Consider the following 19,647-nt stretch of genomic DNA (forward strand, 5'->3'; position numbering starts at 1 on the left):
TTACTATATTCAAGCATTATTCAAGTATTTGTTTCTCACGTATAAAACAAAGAGGTTACAAAAGAATTTCCAGTGGTTCTTTATTATCCCATGAAGGATAAAAAACAAAAGATTCAGGTAGTTAATCTTGTGAAGGAAGAATCATCTCTGCCTCCAACTTGCACTACCCAGTTTGGCCAAATACCACCAGTTTCAACTCACACTGTTTTTTTTTGTTTTTGTTTTGATACAGAGTCTTGCTCTGTTGCTGAGGCTGGAGTGCGGTGGTACAATCTTGGCTCACTGCAACCTCCACTTCCCAGGTTCAAGTGATTCTCCTGCTTCAGTCTCCCAAGTAGCTGGGATTACAAGTGCCTACCACCATGCCCAGCTAATGTTTGTATTTTTAGTAGACAGGGTTTTGCCATGTTGGCCAGGCTGCACACTGTTAATTTTTTAAATAAGGGTAAAAAAGCTCTTATATGTTTTTCTTAAATAAAAATATAACAGCAAAGATTATGTAATAGTTTCCAACAGCCTAGCATTTAAGTTACCAGCTCACTCTACATAGTTATAGTCATTATTAGTTATGTTCATGCTTTGCTATAAGGTCTTACTTTTAAAATTCTTAAATATACATAACACATGTTCTGAACATAAATATCCCTTTACCATGAAATCTATAGAGGTTAACATAGTTTTATAGACTCTTTGATGTCCTAGCCCATTAAGATATATGTTTTTTCTGCATGACTAATTCACAGAAATATTTAGAAATTTTTAGAATGAAAGGAAGAAAAAAAGAGTGGGAGGCAAACTTTTAAAAAATGAAATGAGAAAGAGAACATCTGGAGAGTGGGATATGGAGATGAGAAGGGTTTTCATTTTGGTCTTTATGCCCTTTGTACAGTTTATATTTATTCTTTAAAGAAGGAATCGTTTTAGTTTTAAAACTTAAAAGTTAAAAAAAATGAATACTTAAAACTGGAAAATTTTTACAATGAATATACAAATGGACAAAGAGCATGGCAGATAATTCACAAAAAAGAAAATAAAAATCATTAATGAACATTTGAAAAATCATTCAACCCTACAAACACACAATACACAAAGATTCTCCCTCTTTCTCAGAGGGTCCATGTGCCTGAATTTCCAAGGAAGAGATGGTTGCTATTTATTATACTGATCTTTATAGAAAACAATGTTTTTCTTCTTCTGGTCCAGGATTATTACCCAATCTAGGAGATAACAAGCTGCATCTAGCAGTTTTCTTTTTTTCTTTTTTTTTTAAAGACAGCGTTTTACTCTTGTTGCCCAGGCTGTAGTGCAATGGCACGATCTCACCTCACTGCAACCTCCGCCTCCTGGATTCATGTGATTCTCCTGCCTCAGTCTCCTAAGCAGCTGGGATTACAGGCACCACCATGCCTGGCTAGTTTTTCATATTTTTAGTAGAGACAGGGTTTCACTATGTTGACCAGGCTGGTCTCAAACTCCTGATCTCAGGTGATCCACCCGCCTCAGCCTTCCAAAGTGTTGGGATTACAGGTGTCAGCTCCCGCACCAGGCCCTTCTTTTCTTTTTTTCTGAGATGGAGTCTCACTCTGTCACCTAGGCTGGAGTACAGTGGCGCGATCTTGGCTCACTGCAACCTCTGCCTCCCAGGTTCAAGCGATTCTCCTGTCTCAGCCTCCCGAAGAGCAAGGATTACAGGCGTGTGCCACCACACCCAGCTAACTTTTGTATTTTTAGTAGAGATGGGGTTTCACCATGTTGGACAGCCTGGTGTCGAACTCCTGACCTCAGGTGATCCACCTGCCATGGCCTCCCAAACTGCTGGGATTACAGGTGTGAGCCACCGCACCCAGCCAGTTCCTCATTCTTGCCTTGTATTTTGTGGCCTTGACCGTTTTGAAGAGTAGAAGCCAGTTATTTTGTAGAGTATCAGTTTGGATTCGTCTGATGTTTCCATGTGATTAGAGTCAAATCATGCACTTTTTGGCAGAAATACCACAGAAGTAATCCTGTGTCCTTCTCAGTAGATGATATCAGGAGGTACACACTGTTAATTTTTGGTAGTTTTTTGTATTTTTAGTAGAGATGGGGTTTCACCATGTTAGCCAGGGATGGTCTCGATCTCCTGACCTCGTGATCCACCCGCCTCGGCCTCCCAAAGTGCTGGGATTACAGGCTTGAGCCACCACGCCCGGCCCCTAGATCATGTTTTTTAAAAAGTCCATTCTGCTAGTCTCTGCCATTTATTCAGAGTGTTCAATCCATTTATGTTTACTGTGTTTTTGAATAAGGTTACATACTGTTTTGACTCCATTTATGTGACCTACTAAAAAAGGCAAAACTATTGGACCAGAAAAGAGATAAGCGTTTTCAGGGAGTGAGAATGAACTGACTATAAAGGAGGATAAGAGAACCTTTTGGTGTGAAGGAAATCTTGACTGTGGGGTCAGTTTTATGACTGTATATATTTGTCAAAACTCACCAAACTATACACTTATAAAGGGTAAATTTTATTTGATGTAAATTAGACCTCAATAAAGATGACTCTGAGAAAAAGAAAGCAAGTTGGAGTAATTTGTGCAATACGGCTTTTGTAGAAAACAAAAACAATGTATGCACATATGCATTTGCATATGCTGGTATCCACATGAGGAACACCAAGGAAAAATATACCATTTATAATGTAGCTTCAATGAAATGGCAATGAAGAGTAATAACTTTTAAATTACACATATTTGTATTGTTTCATGTTACAAATGTATTATATTTCTAATTTAAAAATAACATTAAAATTTAAAATAAATAATTCTTATTTCTTTGGAAATAAAAACTTTATAGATGAAATGACAGGATATCTAGGATTTAGGATTTGCTTCACAACGCTCAGGGTAGAGCTGGGTGTGGTGGCTCATGCCTGTAGTCCCAGCTACTCAGGAAGCTGAGGCAGGATTGCTTTAGCCTTATAGCTGGAGGCTTCAGTAAGCTGTGATCATGCCACTGCACACTAGCCTGGGTGACAAAGCGAGATTAACTAAAAAAAAAAAAACCCAAAAAAACAAACAAACAAACGCAGGGCATACAAGGTAGAGAGGATGAATGGGAGTATAGCAGAGACGAGTGGCCAAGAGTTAACTGCTAACGGAATTTTATACACAGAGATTCATTGTACTGCTCACTCGGCTTCCGTATATGCTTGAAACTTTTCATAATAAAAGGTTAAAAAGGAACATGGATATGTAAAGGGGAAAAAAGGGAGAGTTGAAGAAGAATATTTCAGAGAACGACGTTACAGTGAAAGTGATGCCCAAATAATCATAGTTTGGGGAACACTGGACCGGAAAATCTCCAAGAGCTCATCTATGCATAACCCTCTTTTGTAAATAAACATGGTGGGTACTTTGTTTTATGTCTGTCAGCTACGCTAAGAAAAATAGTAGCTCGGGTGAAATGAAGGACATGTAGAAGTCCGTAGTCATAACATATACAACTTCTGCTTTGTCGGCTCAGTAAAACCACTTGAATACAAATCTCCAGAGAGAGAAGCGCCTTTCTGTTTTGTGTACTGTGATCTCCTCTATATTTGGAACACTGACGGGCACACAGTAGGCACTCAGTAACTATGTACTGCATGAACGAATGTGTCATAGTCAGTAAGCTGGTGCTCTCAATGGGTATAGTTAGTAGTGGCACTCAGAAGCCAGGATTCTCACCGAATGAAGAACTTTCTGCTCAAGTGAGGTGTTCACATTTGGGCTATTTTAGTCTCTTCTCGAACCAAGCAAGTGTTCTGAGGCCCAAAATAGCAGCTCTACCTTGACAGCACAAAACCCATTCCCTGTGTGTGAGAAATTCTAGTCTCGCCTCCCACACACAGACTTCTGCTCCTGGAAGTGGAGAAGGTAACGGGGAAAACGGAAGAGGAAGACGCAGTCATTTTTGTATGGCAAAGCCCTTTCAGGGAAGAAAGGAGTGGGGCGGACACAGCGATCGGCTGCGTAGATTCGCCTTTTGCTCAGCTTCTGGGACAGCTTAGCTGGTGGCCCCATCAGGGATCACCACAACTATGGAGCCACTTCCGGCAAGGTCATGTCGCCTTCCCAGGAAGGACCACAACCAGTGACTGATCCATGTGGGATTACAGAGAGACTGGCCATCTCAGTCCAGTTTGGGACAAATCTGCATGGCCACTCCAGCTCCAGAGCTCCCCATGGCATTGGTCAAGGCTGTTGCTGGGCCTGCATCATGGCTCAGCTTCTCCCACTGCCTAATCGTGTCTCTTTCTCCTCCTCTCCACAGGAGCTGCCCCGAGAGCATACTTCAGTATCATCACACTCAACTCTCCCTCGGCCTGTTTCCCAGGGAACTCAACCCACAGCAGTGCGCATTATGCTACCAACTAAAGTTCTATATTATGCAGGAAAGACCACATGCCTCAGGACTGGTTTAAGTTTACATGAATATGTACATGAATTATGTAAGAATATTTACATCTTCAGGCTGGGCATGGTGGCTCACTCCTGTAATCGCAGCATTTTGGGAGGCCGAGGCGGGTGGATCACCTGAGGTCGAGTTCAAAACCAGCCTGGCCAACGTGGCCAAACTCCATCTCCACTAAAAATAAAAAAAAAATTAGCTGGGCATGGTGGCAGGTGCCTGTAGTACCAGCTACTTAGGGAGCCTGAGGCAGAAGAATTGCTTGAACCCAGGAGGCAGAGGTTGCAGTAAACTGAGATTACGCCATTGCACTCCAGCCTGGGTGACAGAGCAAGCCTCTGTCTCAAAAAAAAAAAAAAAAATTTTTTTTTACATGTTCAAATACATTCACACAGGTATCATTGTCCTTATCAAAGAATGACATTGGGGCTGAGCGGTGGCGCACGCCTGTAATCCCAGCACTTTGGATGAGCCAGGTGGATCACTTGAAGTCAGGAGTTCAAGACCAGCCTGGTCAACATGGCAAAATCCTGTCTCTACTTTTTATACTAAATACAAAATTAGCTGTGTGGTGATGCATGCCAGTAGTCCCAGCTACTAGGGAGGCTGAGGCAGGAGAATCGCTTGAACCCAGGAGGCGGAAGTTGCAATGAGCCATGATTGCGTCACTGCACTCCAGCCTGGCAACAGGGTGAGAGTCCATCTCAAAAAAAAAAAAAAAAAGAAGAATGATATCGATGGTGTGGCTACAGGGCGGGAATATCGTGACTGCCTGAAGCCAATACATACAAGTAGTTCTTCACAGAGAGTGCACATGTCACCTTAATCTTTACTTTTTACTCCTGGGTGCTGAAAAGACAACAGCTACTCTTCCCTTAATACTGCTAGTATGTTTAGTGCAGCTGAAGTGCATCTTCTGTTCAGATGCAAACACCCTTAACTATGCAGAGGCAGAGTGGAAAAGATCTACACCCTCTGGCCTAGACTCTGGCAGTCATTTCCAGAATGGATAACTTCTCAGTGCCAGGCAATGGCTTTCTACAAAACCCCTCAAAAGTCAGAGAGGTTAAGAGGACTCCCAAGTCTAGAGGAATGTCTCAAGCAAGAAACTTAAAAGATACGAAAGAGAATACACAGGCTGTAAAAAGACTTTCAGTAACTGAACATAACGCTTGGACCATTTCCTAAACGTAACAATGCTTGAATGCATGTGATTGGGTGAAAGGATGATTCCCACAGAACCGAAACAAATCAGACATTTGGCTTTAGTGACTCCCTAAGTTGCGGATATAATTATTATTTTTTAAAATAATAATTATTGTTAAAATGATACATGCTGTTTTTTTAAAAGAATAAATTCAGCAATATTTAAAAAAAGACAGCTGGGTGTGGTGGCTCACGCCTGTAATCCCAGCACTTTGGGAGGCCGAGGTGGGTGGATCACGAGGTCAGGAGTTCAGGACCAGTCTGGCCAACACAGTGAAACCCCATCTCTACTAAAAATACAAAAAATTAGCTGGGCGTGGTGGCGGGTGCCTGTAATCCCAGCTACTCAGGAGGCTGAGGCAGGAGACTCGCTTGAACCCGGGAGGTGGAGGTTGCAGTGAGTTGGGATCACACCATTGTACTCCAGCCCAGGAGACAGTGCAAGACTCAGTCTCAAAAAAAAAAAAAAAAAAAAAAAAGAAAGAAAGAAAGAAGAAGGAAATATATTTCCCCAATTCTTCCACTTAGAAATAACTACAACTAGGCTGGGTGTGATAGCTCATGCCTATAATCCCAGCACTTTGGGAGTCCAAGGCCAGAGGATCATTTGACTCCAAGAGTTTGAGATCAGCCTGGGCATCACAGCAAGACCTTGTCTCTACCAAAATCAAACAACCAAACCTTAAAAATTAGCCAGGCATGGTGGTATGTGCCTGTGTTCCCAACTACCCGGGAGGCTGAGGCGGAAGGATGGCTTGAGCCAGGGCACTCGAGACTGCAGTGAGCTGTGATTATGTCACTGTACTCCAGCCTGGACGGCAGAGCAAGACACCGTCGAAAATGAAAGAAAGTAAAAGAAAAAACATAACACTAGCTGAATGACATGCCAGACATCTCCATGTATATACACAATGAGAAGGACAGAGAGGGGGAAAAAGCAAATTCAGTTTTACTTTAACAGGAGAGAGAATAAATGGAAGTAAAATAATTTGGTTGAGAGCAAAACAATGTTATGTTATTTATCACAAGATATACATGATTCTAAGACATCCCAATAGGTTCATACTATACATTCATTTTATAAAATTTAAGTAAAACATGTTCTTAAAATGTAAGAGGTTGATGTAATTTTCTTAGGTATAAATTAATTCTCTTTTTGTTTTGAGTCAGGGTCTTACTCTGTCACCCAGGCTGGAGCGCAGTGGCGCAATCTCAGTTCACTGCAACCTCCGCCTCCCAGGTTCAAGTCATTTTCCTGTCTCAGCCTCCCAAGTAGCTGCCTGACCTTAATTTTAATTTTAAGCCATATTGAACATTTCTGTGATATAAAAGATGAGGAAATTTGTACACTTCTTTCAGTTGTACCCCTCGAATTTTGTTAGTCACATTCTCTATTTTTTTCTACTGTTTTTCCTTTTTCTTACTTTGCAAATGTTTTAAACTTGCATTCACCAAGTGATCAAAATTAACATCACCAATAATGGGACAAAGAAACATCACATGCCTCCTGGCAGGACACAGTATCACTTATATAGTCTTTCCACTAAAAATGCATAACCTGAATATCATCAGGAAGAAGCATCAGACAAACTCAAAATGAGAGACTTTATGCAGCTTAACTGGCCTGTTCTCATAAAAAATGTCAATGTCATGGAAGACAAAAACAGAGGAATCGTTCCAGATTAAAGATGACTAAAGAGACGCGACAACTCAGTGAAAAGAATGCATGATCTTGGACTGGATCCTGAATTTTAAAATGCTGTAAAGGACATTACTGGGACAACTGCCTGAACAGGAACAGGGTCTATACATTAGGTAATAGTGTTGTATCGAGGTTAAACTTCCTGAATTTGATGACTGCACTATGTTTATGTAAAAATAATAGAATATATGAGCATCATTTGTTCTATTCTTATAACTTTTCACAAAGTTTGAAATAATCTCCAAATAAAATATTAAAAATATTAGTCTGGGTTGGGCATGGTGGCTCATGCCTATAATCCCAGTGCTTTGGGGGCCGAGGCGAGTGGATCACTTGAGGTCAGGAGTTTGAGACCAGCCTGGCCAATACGGCGAAACCCCATCTCTACTAAAAATACAAAAATTAGCTGGGTGTGGTGGCGCGCACCTGCATTTCCAAGTACTCTGGAGGCAGAGGGAGGAGAATCGCTTGAACCCAGGAGGCGGAGGTTGCAGTGAGCCGAGATTGCAGCACTGCACTCCAGCCTGGGTGACAGAATAAGACTCTGTCTCAAAATAACAAAGAACCCCACAACATTAGGGTGTGCCCATAAACCCCACAGCTGTGTGCTTAGCTCTCTGTTTACTTGGATTTAATGCTCACAAGCAGTCCTTGTGTCCGCTTCTCTTTCGCTAAGGCCTTTACTTTGATTCATGTCTTGCTTGGCTCAAATTTATCATCAAGTGGCTCCTTTTCAGAAGGACTCACAAACACCACAGATTTTAAGTCCTTTCATGTCTGAAAACATGTGCCTGCTGTCTCACCTGAAGAGTCATTGTCTGGAGATGATGCTCTTGGCCATACTTCCTGTCCCTCAGAACTCTGGATGCAGTGCCGCAGTTTTCTTGCACTGAATGTATCTGCAGTTGGGTTGGTTTTTCAAGTTTTTATAAAAAATTTGATTTTTCTGCCTGGGCACTTAGAATTTTTTTTTTTTTTTTTTTTCTGAGACAGTTTTGCTCTTGTTGCCCAGGCTGAAGTGTAATAGCATGATCTCAGCTCACCACAACCTCCACCTCCTGGGTTCAGGCAATTCTCCTGCCTCAGCCTCCCAAGTAGCTGGGATTACAGGCATGTACCACCACGCTTGGCTATTTTTCTTTCTTTTTTTTATTTTTAGTAGAGATGGGGTTTCTTCATGTTGGTGAGGCTGGTCTTGAACTCCTGATCTCAGGTGATCTGCCTGCCTCGGTCTCCCAAAGTGCTGGGATTATAGGCGTGAGCCACCCCACCCAGGCTAGAATTATTTTTATATTGTTGAATTTCAATAATCACCAGGGTATTTTTGAGGGGTATCTATTATTGTGGATCAATTTTTCCCAGTGGGTCCCCTTACTGGGTTTCCATACAACCCACTCTCTTTTCTGTTTGTGGATTCAGTTCTTCTTTTACTTGGGGAAATTTCCTTATCATATCTCCTAATACTTTAAACACACACACACACACACACATACATATTTTTTGAGACGGAGTCTTGCTCTGTCCCCCCCATGCTGGAGCACAGTGGTGTGGTCTCGGCTCACTGCAACCTCCGCCTCCCGGGTTCAAGCTATTCTCCTGTGTCAGTATCCAAGTAGCTGGGATTACAGGCACCCGCCACCACACCTGGCTAACTTTTTTATTTTTTAGAGACAGGGTTTCACCATGTTAGCCAGGCTGGTTTCAAACTCCTGACCTCAAGTGATCCGCCCACCTTGGCCTCACAAAGTGCTTGAATTACAGGCTTGAGCCACTATGACCAGCCTAAATATAGATACATTTTTGAGACAGAGTCTTGCTATGTTGCCCAGGCTTGTCTTGAACTCCTGGGCTCAAACAGTCTCCTGCCTTGGCCTCCCAAACTGCTGGGATTACAGGTGTGAGCCACTGCACCCAGCCCTTTCCTTTATATTTTAAGAAACATTTATAAGGCTGCTGTTTATGATTTATTTAGTAGTCTTGATCTGGTGTGGTTTGGTCTTCAATTTGTTTCCTTAATTCTCAATCTCCCTGTTAAACTTGTGTCATTTTATCATCTTCTCTTTGAACAGTTGTTTTATTCAAATAACTTGAGTTTTACATAACACAAAGCACTATTTTCCCTGGGTAACAGCTTCTCTTGGCCTGAATTCCTGTGTCTCTCTGGCTCTCGATGTTCCCTTCTTTCCCTTTCCCTCTTAGGGTGCAGAATGTATACACTTCTTCATCTTATTCTGGATGGCTCTACCTAGACCTTGCCTTTGCTCACATATACTGAGAGTTTCCCCCAACACCCTTCCTACCTTATCTGAGGCCTTTATCTTTAACCCCTCTACCGCTAAAAGGTAAGCACTACAACTGACACATTTCTGTAGCCAGAGGCTTCTGGATAGAGTCAAGGTTGGGATAGTTGAGGCTACAACAGACTCTGCTGGCGATCTCTTTCCTGAGATTTTTTCTTCAGTGTTCTGTGCACATCACTCACTCTACCTGAACACAGGTAATTCCATTCCCACAGGAGAACATCCTCAGCCTTGGGACACGTATCCCCAGTGGGCTGTTTCCACAGTGCTCCTACTGCTTCTGCTACCTTCCCTTCCTAGAGACTGGAATCCAGCCTCTCCTGTGATTGGAGGTGGTTATGTGATACAATCACAGAAATGTGAACTTTCTTCCCCAAATTAGAAGACAGAGCCATGTGAGAAGCCCCTTGTGCTTCCCTGCCTTGTCCTCCCCCTGCTTCCTTCCAGAAAGCTCTGTGATGCTTCAGGTACAATAGCCAACCGGGGATCAGACGGACAAGAACTACACACCTAGCAGAGCAGCAAGCAGGAGGAAGAGCCAGCTCCGTGCAGACGTTCCTGAGGGGGTACCCACCCCAGACTGCCTACTGCAGACTTATCATCACTTGGGAAAAATACCCACAGTGCCTTGTGCCTGTCAGCCGCAGTTTGTTGGCTGGACTAGCTACAGAAAATGACCATGGGCAGTTTTTCCCACTGTTGGTAAAATCCTGCGGTGGTGCAAAGGGGCATCGAGCCTCAGAAACTTTTCTTTTACTTTTCCCAGGCTGTCTACTCACCTCTTAATTTTTTCCAAACTAGACTGGGCACAGGGATGGGGAGAATTCGAGTAAAAATTTTTAGGATTTTGCTGTTCACCATCCTTTCCACTTAACACTGGGGACAAAGTGTCAGAGTCAAACCACAATTTTGTTTCCTTTCTTGGTTGTCAATTTACTTTTTATTTTTTGAGACGGAGTCTCACTCTGTCGCCCAGGTTGGAGTCCAGTGGCGCGATCTCGGCTCACTGCAACCTCTGCCTCCTGGGTTCAAGTGATTCTCCTGCCTCAGTCTCCCGAGTAGCCAGAACTACAGGCGTCCGCCACCATGCCCGGCTCATTTTTGTGTTGTTTTATTAGAGACGGGGCTTCACCATGTTTCCCAGCTGGTCTCAAACTCCTGACCTCAGGTGATCTGCCTGCCTCAGCCTCCGAAAGGGCTCGAATTACAGGCGTGAGCCTCCGCACCCAGACTTGAGTGCCAATTTAAAAGTTTACAGCATCAAGTTGACTAGCTCTGTTGGCTTCTTTTGGACACACATTTTAATACAGAAAAACTGTGTTCATAGCATTGGGTACTGAAGGGAGAGAGAGTCTGTGATCCAGCTTCAATCAGCCCTAGTTGCCCAGAAGTCCCTGAGCCCAGATTAAAATTATGATGGCTGATAACCACCATTTTTCCAAACTAATACACAATAAGCTAAAAATAGCTTTCCCTCTCTAAGCATTCATGTCTGGGAATTGAGGCTCATTTATTAAATGGCAGGTGACTTCATGATCAATTTAGATGCTAACCTCAATTTTTTTGTATAACACATCTGCTGTAACCTCTGTCAAGAAAAACTGTTCATGAAAAACAGGTATTGAGTCATTTAATCCCTGTCCGGTTTCCATAAGCAAACTGTAACCTCATTCTACAAATAGCCAGGGGGAGAATCAGCTCTGTTCCCATAGTGACAGCTCACTGTATTTGCTATCTTTACAAGGTGGAACACATGTGAGGTTTGGAAATGATAAATCAGACATATCAAAAGTGACTACCTAAGGTGACTATTTCTATAGAAGAACTAACATTATTTTTAGAATTCCCTATGAAAAGAAAATAGAGGCTAGACTATACCTGTGGTCCCAGCTACTGGGGAGTCTGAGGCTGAAGGATCCCTCGAGCCCAGGAGATTGAGGCTGCAGTGAGCTACGATAGCACCACTGCTCTCCAGCCCAGGTGACAAAATAAGACTCTGTCTCTTAAAAAAAGAAACGAATGCTCTGTATGGTTTCCATTAATCTTAAACCACAAGACCCTGCCTGCATTTACACTGTATGCTTCTATCAGCCACGCAGAGAGCAAATGCCCCACTAAGTTGGTGATCAGGCTTTTGGCGACCACAACTCTGCAACAAAAGCTATTGCAATGGTTAATACTGAGTGTCAACTCGATTGGATTGAGGATAAAAAGTATTGATCCTGGGCATGTCTGTGAGGGTGTTGCCAAAGGAGATTTAACGTTTGAGTCAGTGGGCTGAGAAAGGCAGGCCCACCCTTAATCTAGGTGGGTACAATCTAATCAGCTGCCAGCTTGACCAGAATAAAAAGCAGTCAGATGGCTGGGAGCAGTGGCTCATGCCTGTAATCCCAGCACTTTGGGAGGCTGAGGTGGGCGGATTGCCTGAGCTCAGGAGTTCGAGATCACCCTGGGCAACATGATGAAACCCAGTCTCTACTAAAATACAAAAAATTAACCAGGCCTGGTGGCATGCGCCTGTAGTCCCAGCTACTAGGGAGGCTAAGGCATGAGAATCGCTTGAGCCCAGGGGGCGGAGGTTGCAGTGAGCCAAGATTGAGCCACTGCTCTCCAGCTTGGACTACAGAGTGAGACTCCATCTTAAAAAAAAAAAAAAAAAAAAGCAGGCAGAAGAACGTGAACAGACTAGACTGACTTAGCCTCCCAATCTACATTTTTCTCCCATGCTGGAGCTTCCTACCCTAGAACATTGGACTTCAAGTTCTTCAGCTTTGGGCTTCCTTGGTCCTCAGCTTGCAGATGGCCTCTTGTGGGACCTTATGATTGTGTGAGTTAATAGTCCTTAATCAACTCCCCTTTATATATATCTATCCTATTAGTTCTGTCCCTCTGGAGAACCCTGACTAATACAGCTATGAAACTGGAGGTAAAGGGAATCATCTAAAAAAGTGGAAAGAGGAGTCACAAAGGCTGTCTTCTTCTGTAAAACAGAAACTGGGCCCTAGCTAAAAACAAGTTACTCACCAAACACCCATGCATTCATTCAAACCTACAGGTCATACTATACGATTCCTACTTTCTCACAGTCTGTGGGAGAAGGAGAAGCAGAAGCACACGATGCTGACCACAATGCTGGGTTCTAAGGGTCAGGGCACTGCAGAGCCCACACCTAACCACAGAGGGGCAGCAGCTTGCTCTGCTTAAGATCAGAAGCGATGACCTTCAAGATGGGCCTTTAACAATGAGGACACGCATCACCAAAGATGCAAAAGCGGCCAGGCGTGGTGGCTCAAGCCTGTAATCCCAGCACTTTGGGAAGCCGAGATGGGCGGGTCATGAGGTCTGGAGATCGAGACCATCCTGGCTAACACGGTGAAACCCCGTCTCTACTAAAAATACAACAAAAAGAAAAGATGCAAAAGCAGACCTGTGAATGGCAAGATTCTGGGATGCACTGGGTTTTCTAAGCAAAATAAACATTTGAGGCAGAAAAAAAAAAGTACCAGTAGGGTTCAGAGTCCATTTTTAGAGCACTGTTTGACCCCACCTACCCCATTTCTAGCTCACAGCTTTTTAAAATCTTGAACAACAATAATCATGAAGTAAACAGAAAAAAGTTTTATTCTCACAATAGAACAGCAGCTGGACAAACAGGCTTTCAAGTTAGGCAGACATGATTTCGAATCTCGGCTCCTCCGCTGCCTATCTGTGTATTCTTGGTAAGTTTGTTCACTTTTTTTTTTGGAGATGGCGTCTCACTCTGTCGCCCAGGCTGGAGTGCAGTGGCACAATCTCGGCTCACTGCAGCCTCCGCCTCCCAGGTTCAAGCAATTATCTGCCTCAATATCCCGAGTAGCTGGGATTACAGGCGCCCGCCACCATGCCTGGTTAAATTTTTGTATTTTTAGTAGAGAGAGGGTTTCACCATCTTGGCCAGGCTGGTCTCGACTCCTGACCTCATGATCCACCCGCCTCAGCCTCCCACAATGCTGAGATTACAGGCGTGAGCCACCACGCCCAGCCGTTAGTTCACTTTTGAGCCTGTTTCCTGTCTAAAAATAATCCTACTATCTCTGAGGTAGGTTGTGATGATTCCATGAAATAATGGTAAAGCAATCGGCTCAGTTCAACAAATTATGATGCTTCTAAATAAAGGAATCAGGAAAGAACCTAGGTGGTGGGTCAGTATTTACCTTTCCCAAGTCAATCTAGTCGCTGCTGTCTCGATTTTAGAATGAAAAAGCAAATTTTTCTGTAGTACTACAACTAAAATTATTTTTTTTAAATAGCATTTCTGCCAAATACTGTAGCTCTGTAATATATTTCTAACACAGTTGATCAATAGTTTGACTTAACTATAGAAAGCAACTAAGTGAAATTTTATAGAATTCTTGGAGATGATACAATAAGAGAGTAACAGAGCCCAATGAATTAATCGGTCTTCATTAAACTAAGGTTGCTTCTAAGTTACTTTAAACGGGTGGCTCACTTCACTCTTTTGAAATATATATACCATGGAAAGAATGATCTGTATATTTCTTGGTAATCAATATTTTTCACAATCTCCATCATGAAAGCCTATCACATTTTAGTTCACACACACATTATTTCTCCTTCTGAGTTACATACAGGAAACTACCACTGGCATAAGAATCCATCCCATTCTTTAAAAGGAAGTCACTTGTTGGCCGTTCCTGTAGGCATTATTTTCTAACACTCTGCAAAGTACCTGATTTTTACATTTTTTAGTCACAAAACCTTTTCAGTAGGAAGCTAATTGAAATCTCTACTGCAAAAGAGAACAGAGCTGCTAGGATGGAGAGGAGCCCAAGACGGGCAAAGAAACTGTGGGAAATTCTAAACAAGGAAGCATGATGTCTCCTGAATTCCTTCTGGTTCTGAGTGACAGAGACAAGAACTGTAATCATCAGTCCAGTCAAGGGCCACAGCATTAAGATAAGAGGATGATCTCTGTGTGTTCCTCCTATTTATGGAACCCACTCTCTCTACCAGAGGTGTTCAATGAAACGATAGGAGATGGCAATAGACTCAGCACTTAGCCAACATCCTTCTCCTTCCAAGTCCCTGTGGACACACTGATGCTGGAGATGCCAAATGCTGTAGGTGTTTTAGCTTGTGCCAGGAAAAAAGAACCTCTGCTGGTTAATGGGCTTCCATGCTTCATGAACTCCAAGTTTCTCACAAACTCATCAAAGGGGAGTGCAGTGACCCTAGTTAAGTCAACACACTGATTCTTTCCTTGGCCCCCATCAGAAGATGACATCTCTTGACACTAGTCGCCAAATGATGCTGAACGAATTACTATCATCTTTGTGCTTCCGTTTCCCCTTTTACAAATAGGGATAATAATAGTGCTATCGCTTAGAATTGTGGCAGGGACTGCGATGATAGCTAGCACTTATTTGTGCCTGTCACATAGCAAGAGCCCAAAACTGTTAGCTACTATCACCAACAGCATCATCATCATCTTAGAGCCTGGAGAGACGTGGCATTTCCTTCACAAAATAAGAAAATTGTGGAGAGCAACAATGAAGATTTTAAAGTCTAAAATTAACTCTCCAAAAAGTGCTTTCACCACGAATTGCACCATGTCAATGGGTACTCAGTACAATTACCCCAAACTAATCCTAATCCCAAGTAAGAATTAATGTTTGGAACATATAATGGGGGAAAAAAATTTTCCCCTTGGAGTATAAAGCAACAATGAATGACTACACAGCAAAAGTCTCCTAAAAATGTAATTTTAAGCTGCTGCTCCGAAGTCAGATGTGACTTACAATTCAGCACTTTGATTCAACTGTTAGAGAAGAATAAAAGGCAGAATACAGCTTCCTTTAAAATCAGTTTTGTTGCCATGTTTAATCAACTTCTCTGTAAGAAACCTCTGAAATTTAAATATAGAAGCAAATAGGTTGTGGTTTGCTTATAGTTCATGCCAGTTGTAACATATATTCTATATTTACCAATGCACACAAGTGCACATGTATGCACAGTTCCATTAGAAAAGGCTTAAGCATGCTTTTTAATTTAAACAAAAGCAGAGTTCTATTTAAAATCAGCTGCCAACACTCACACCAAATCTATATTCTTGGAATCTGTTTCTTCAAAATCAATTTTGATGAAAGTGAAAAAAAATCTTCAGGGAAAAATAATTTTGTAATCCAAGTAGTAGTAGGGAGAACATACTGTCCCCTTCCATTTAAATGTTGAGCTACAAGATTGTCTAATAAAGATCGTATTTTCTACTTGCTTGCAAGTTCCAGTGTTTTGTGTGTTTTTTAAAGGACCTCTCAAATCTCTCCTACCCTAAATCCTACAGCAGCACGTTTGAAAACAAGGAGACACATAGCACAGGTAACTTGGAATTCCGTTTGGAATGACCCCACCACACTGAGCAGACCTCCGAGTGGCCTCTGAGCACACTGCCAACAGCAGCAGCACTCAGCATGGCAGAGCTGGAACCCCCCGCCAAAGGACACTGACCTTTTGATGACTTGTGACTTCGTCCCGGCTTCTCCCCAGCTCCTCAGCAAGTTTAACGTTCTCTTCTTGCAATGCTGAAAGCTGCTGGGACTTCTGAGCTGCTGCCTGCTTTAGGGTTTCTCTGCAAGGACAGTGAGTGCAGGGTTACCATAGAAACAAGACAGGCAAGGAAACTGTGGGAGACAACCAGCTTCACAGCACTGAAGAAAATATATCTGGGTCACGTGCCTGATAGGATCTATAATAACAGCAGACAGTATTATCTACATGCAGAAGGGGCTAAATGGCCACAACCTCCCAAAAGGAGGACTGCCACCCACAATTATTACATTTTTCAGAACCTAATAAACCCTATGGCCACCCTCCCACCACCCACTTACCCCATAAAAAACGAATTTTGCTATAAAATAAATGACAAATGAGATAGTCAGTACAGCCCTCCTATCTTTAGGAATATTTCCGTTAGATGATTTTACTAAAACCCACTTCGTTGATAAAGTGATTTAATTTGCTGCCAAGGCACTCTGTTCTAACTGCACAGATCTATAATTTATTTTTTTTTTCTGGAAGAAATACAAATCCAATGGTCCCATTTACCAGTGTATCTGTCAGAGTCAAGTGCTGATGTAAATCTGAGTATATTTTTAGGACAACCAGAGGCGGAATGCCCAAAGGAAATACAGTTTCCCAATTACATAACAGGTGTTTTATTTTGATAGTAGTCTTTCCAAATGCTAATTTATAATTGAAAGAAGCAAATAAAAATATAATACAGACTACTAACTTATACCATGAATATCAGCATAAAAAAATGAACCGGATAGGTATATTTATTAAACATCTTCTTGTTCTTAAAATAATCCAAAACATAGATCCTAAACATTATCCTTTATACATGAATATGCACAATATTTGAGCACTAAATCTTAGTTTTATGTTATAGAGGGTTTTGATGGAATTGTGAATTTTAAGTACATCTGTGTTGGTTAAACTCCGTTTAGCAAGCTGTCATACATGGCTGAATTCTCAATCAAGTCATCTGGGTATGAATCCATCTGCTGATGCATGAACACATCTATTTTTAACTTCAATTGTCTAATGGGTGGCAGTTCTCGGCACATTCGATTTTCTCAATTTTTATTTCTCCATCCACCTATAATATGCACACTGGGATGACCTCAGGAAGACTTAGGGAAATAAATCTACACAAAAATTCTCTTAGCACACTAAATTAGGCTTTTTACAGAGATGTTTATTTAGCAATTGAAGATAAACTGAGAAGGAATTTTAGCCTCAGCTAGTCACTCACGAAAGAGACTCATATATATGAATCTCTATATATATGTATATATGTATGTACATACACATACACACACATCACAGCGAAAGTTCATCTGTCCAAAGTCCATCAATCTTTGACAAATCAGATTTCCTTATGGTAAAATCACCATAAGCCAAATGTATTTCCCAGGTGGTCACTGCCTTCATGAGTGGCTACATGGTGTCTGCATGTGTGTGGCCTGTCAAAGTGCTACGCTTATACTCCTGTTCCTTCCTCTCTCAAGCCTACAGGAAGGAAAATTATAACAATGCATCAAGGAAGTAATCTAAAAGTGGCCAAAGTGTCCTAAAGAATTGACCTATAAAAACAAAATTATTGGGTTTTTTTTTGTTATTGTTGTTTTGAGACGGAGTCTTGCTCTGTCACCAGGCTGGAGTGCAGTGGCGCGATCTCAGCTCACTGCAAGCTCTGCCTCCCGGGTTCACGCCATTCTCCTGCCTCAGCCTCCTGAGTAACTGGGACTACAGGCATGTGCCACTGTGCCCAGTCAATTTTTGTATTTTTAGTAGAGACGGGGTTTCATCATGTTGGCCAGGATGGTCTGGATCTCTTGACCTCATGATCCACCCACCTCGGCCTCCCAAAGTGCTGGGATTACAAGTGTGAGCCACCACGCCCGGCCAAAATTATTGTTTTAAAATTTACAAAATGCTTCCATTTTCTCATTTAATCCTCAAAGCCCAAGGAAGTTAATGTTATTTATGTTTTTTTTTTTTTTTTTTGAGGCGGAGTCTCGCTCTGTCGCCCAGGCTGGAGTGCAGTGGCGCGATCTCGGCTCACTGCAAGCTCCGCCTCCCGGGTTCACGCCATTCTCCTGCCTCAGCCTCCTGAGTAGCTGGGACTACAGGCGCCGCCACCACGCCCGGCTAATTTTTTTTTTGTATTTTTAGTGGAGACGGGGTTTCATTGTGTTAGCCAGGATGGTCTCGATCTCCTGACCTCGTGATCTGCCCGTCTCGCCCTCCCAAAGTGCTGGGATTACAGGCTTGAGCCACCGCGCCCGGCCTATTTATGTTTTAATGAGAAGATTGAAGCTCCGGGAAGTAAACAGATTTGCCCCAAATCATAAAGCCAGTGCGCAGCAAAACCACAAGAACAGGAGCTGCAGTTGGCAGATGACTTCAGTCGTGACTCAGACCTAGAGCACTTCGTTTTTTCTTTAGTGGGTAGCGGGTGAATCCATTTCAGAGAGGAAAGAGGCTCCAATAACCCAAATTCTGGAAATACTCAAGGAATGATTCTCAAAATAGCTACAAAAATATTTCTACTGGTTTTTAAAGAAGCTACTTTTCTTTCTACATGACAAGATATCTTGACGCAGAAAAGACTAGGTTTAAAACTAAAGACAAACATTGTTAATATTGACATGCAAACATTTTACTTATGAATCCATCATAAATCTATTATCATGCTAAATGTATTGTACATTTACTACTGTGCTAGGTGAGTAAAGACAAAAATTAGATTGCTTATACCTTTTTTTCCCTAAGATCCAAAATTATACACAAGAAACTGTTTCATTGTTGATTTACAACTGAAAATAGGAGCTGGCTAACCAAAATCAAGCAAGAGCTTTCCTAAAAGCAGACTTGTAAGTGGCACACAGGAAAAGAACATTCAGTTACAAGTGCTGGTTTCCAGGGGCAAGGGTGATATTCTAGAGGGAGTGGTTCCTATTAGAACCCCTGTGGTGGTTGAGCGCAGTGGCTCAAGCCTGTAATCCCAGCACTTTGGGAGGCTGAGGCAGGCAGATCACTTGAGGCCAGGAGTTCAAGACCAGCCTGGCCAACATGGCAAAACCCCATTGCTACTAAAAATACAAAAATTAGCTGGGTGTGGTGCATGCCTGTGATCCCAGCTACTTGGGAGGCTGAAGTGGCATGATGAATTGAACCCGGGAGGTGGAGGCTGCAGTGAGCTGAGACTGCTGCCACTGTCCTCTAGCTTGGGCAACAGAGTGAGACCCTGTCTCCAAAAAAAGAAAAAAAAAAAGAAACCCTGTGTCTATATTGGTCCCCTTTTTCTCCAGTAACCACAGTCCTATTAGGTGAAGAGAAACACCAAAAAAGCTCCAGAGGACACGCAAAACCCCACACACATTAAACCATGGAAGAAGTAAGTGGCTGCTCATTCTCCAGCTTTGAGCTCTGAGGAATAAGACTAAG

General features: G+C 42.4%; 1 protein-coding gene across 11 annotated transcripts in view; it reads right to left on the minus strand.

Annotated features, from left to right (window-relative positions):
• The window catches only part of CLIP1 (CAP-Gly domain containing linker protein 1), a 147,444-nt gene that overhangs the window by 18,895 nt on the left and 108,902 nt on the right, over positions 1-19,647 (minus strand). For all 11 annotated transcript variants that reach the window (XM_077955576.1, XM_077955581.1, XM_077955573.1 and 8 more), the window contains one exon: positions 16,141-16,261. In XM_077955576.1, coding sequence (XP_077811702.1) covers positions 16,141-16,261 — 121 coding nt within the window. The remainder of the gene's footprint in view (positions 1-16,140; positions 16,262-19,647) is intronic.

Source organism: Macaca mulatta, chromosome 11 (genome assembly GCF_049350105.2).
Source record: "Macaca mulatta isolate MMU2019108-1 chromosome 11, T2T-MMU8v2.0, whole genome shotgun sequence".
Taxonomy (NCBI): Eukaryota; Metazoa; Chordata; class Mammalia; order Primates; family Cercopithecidae; genus Macaca; species Macaca mulatta.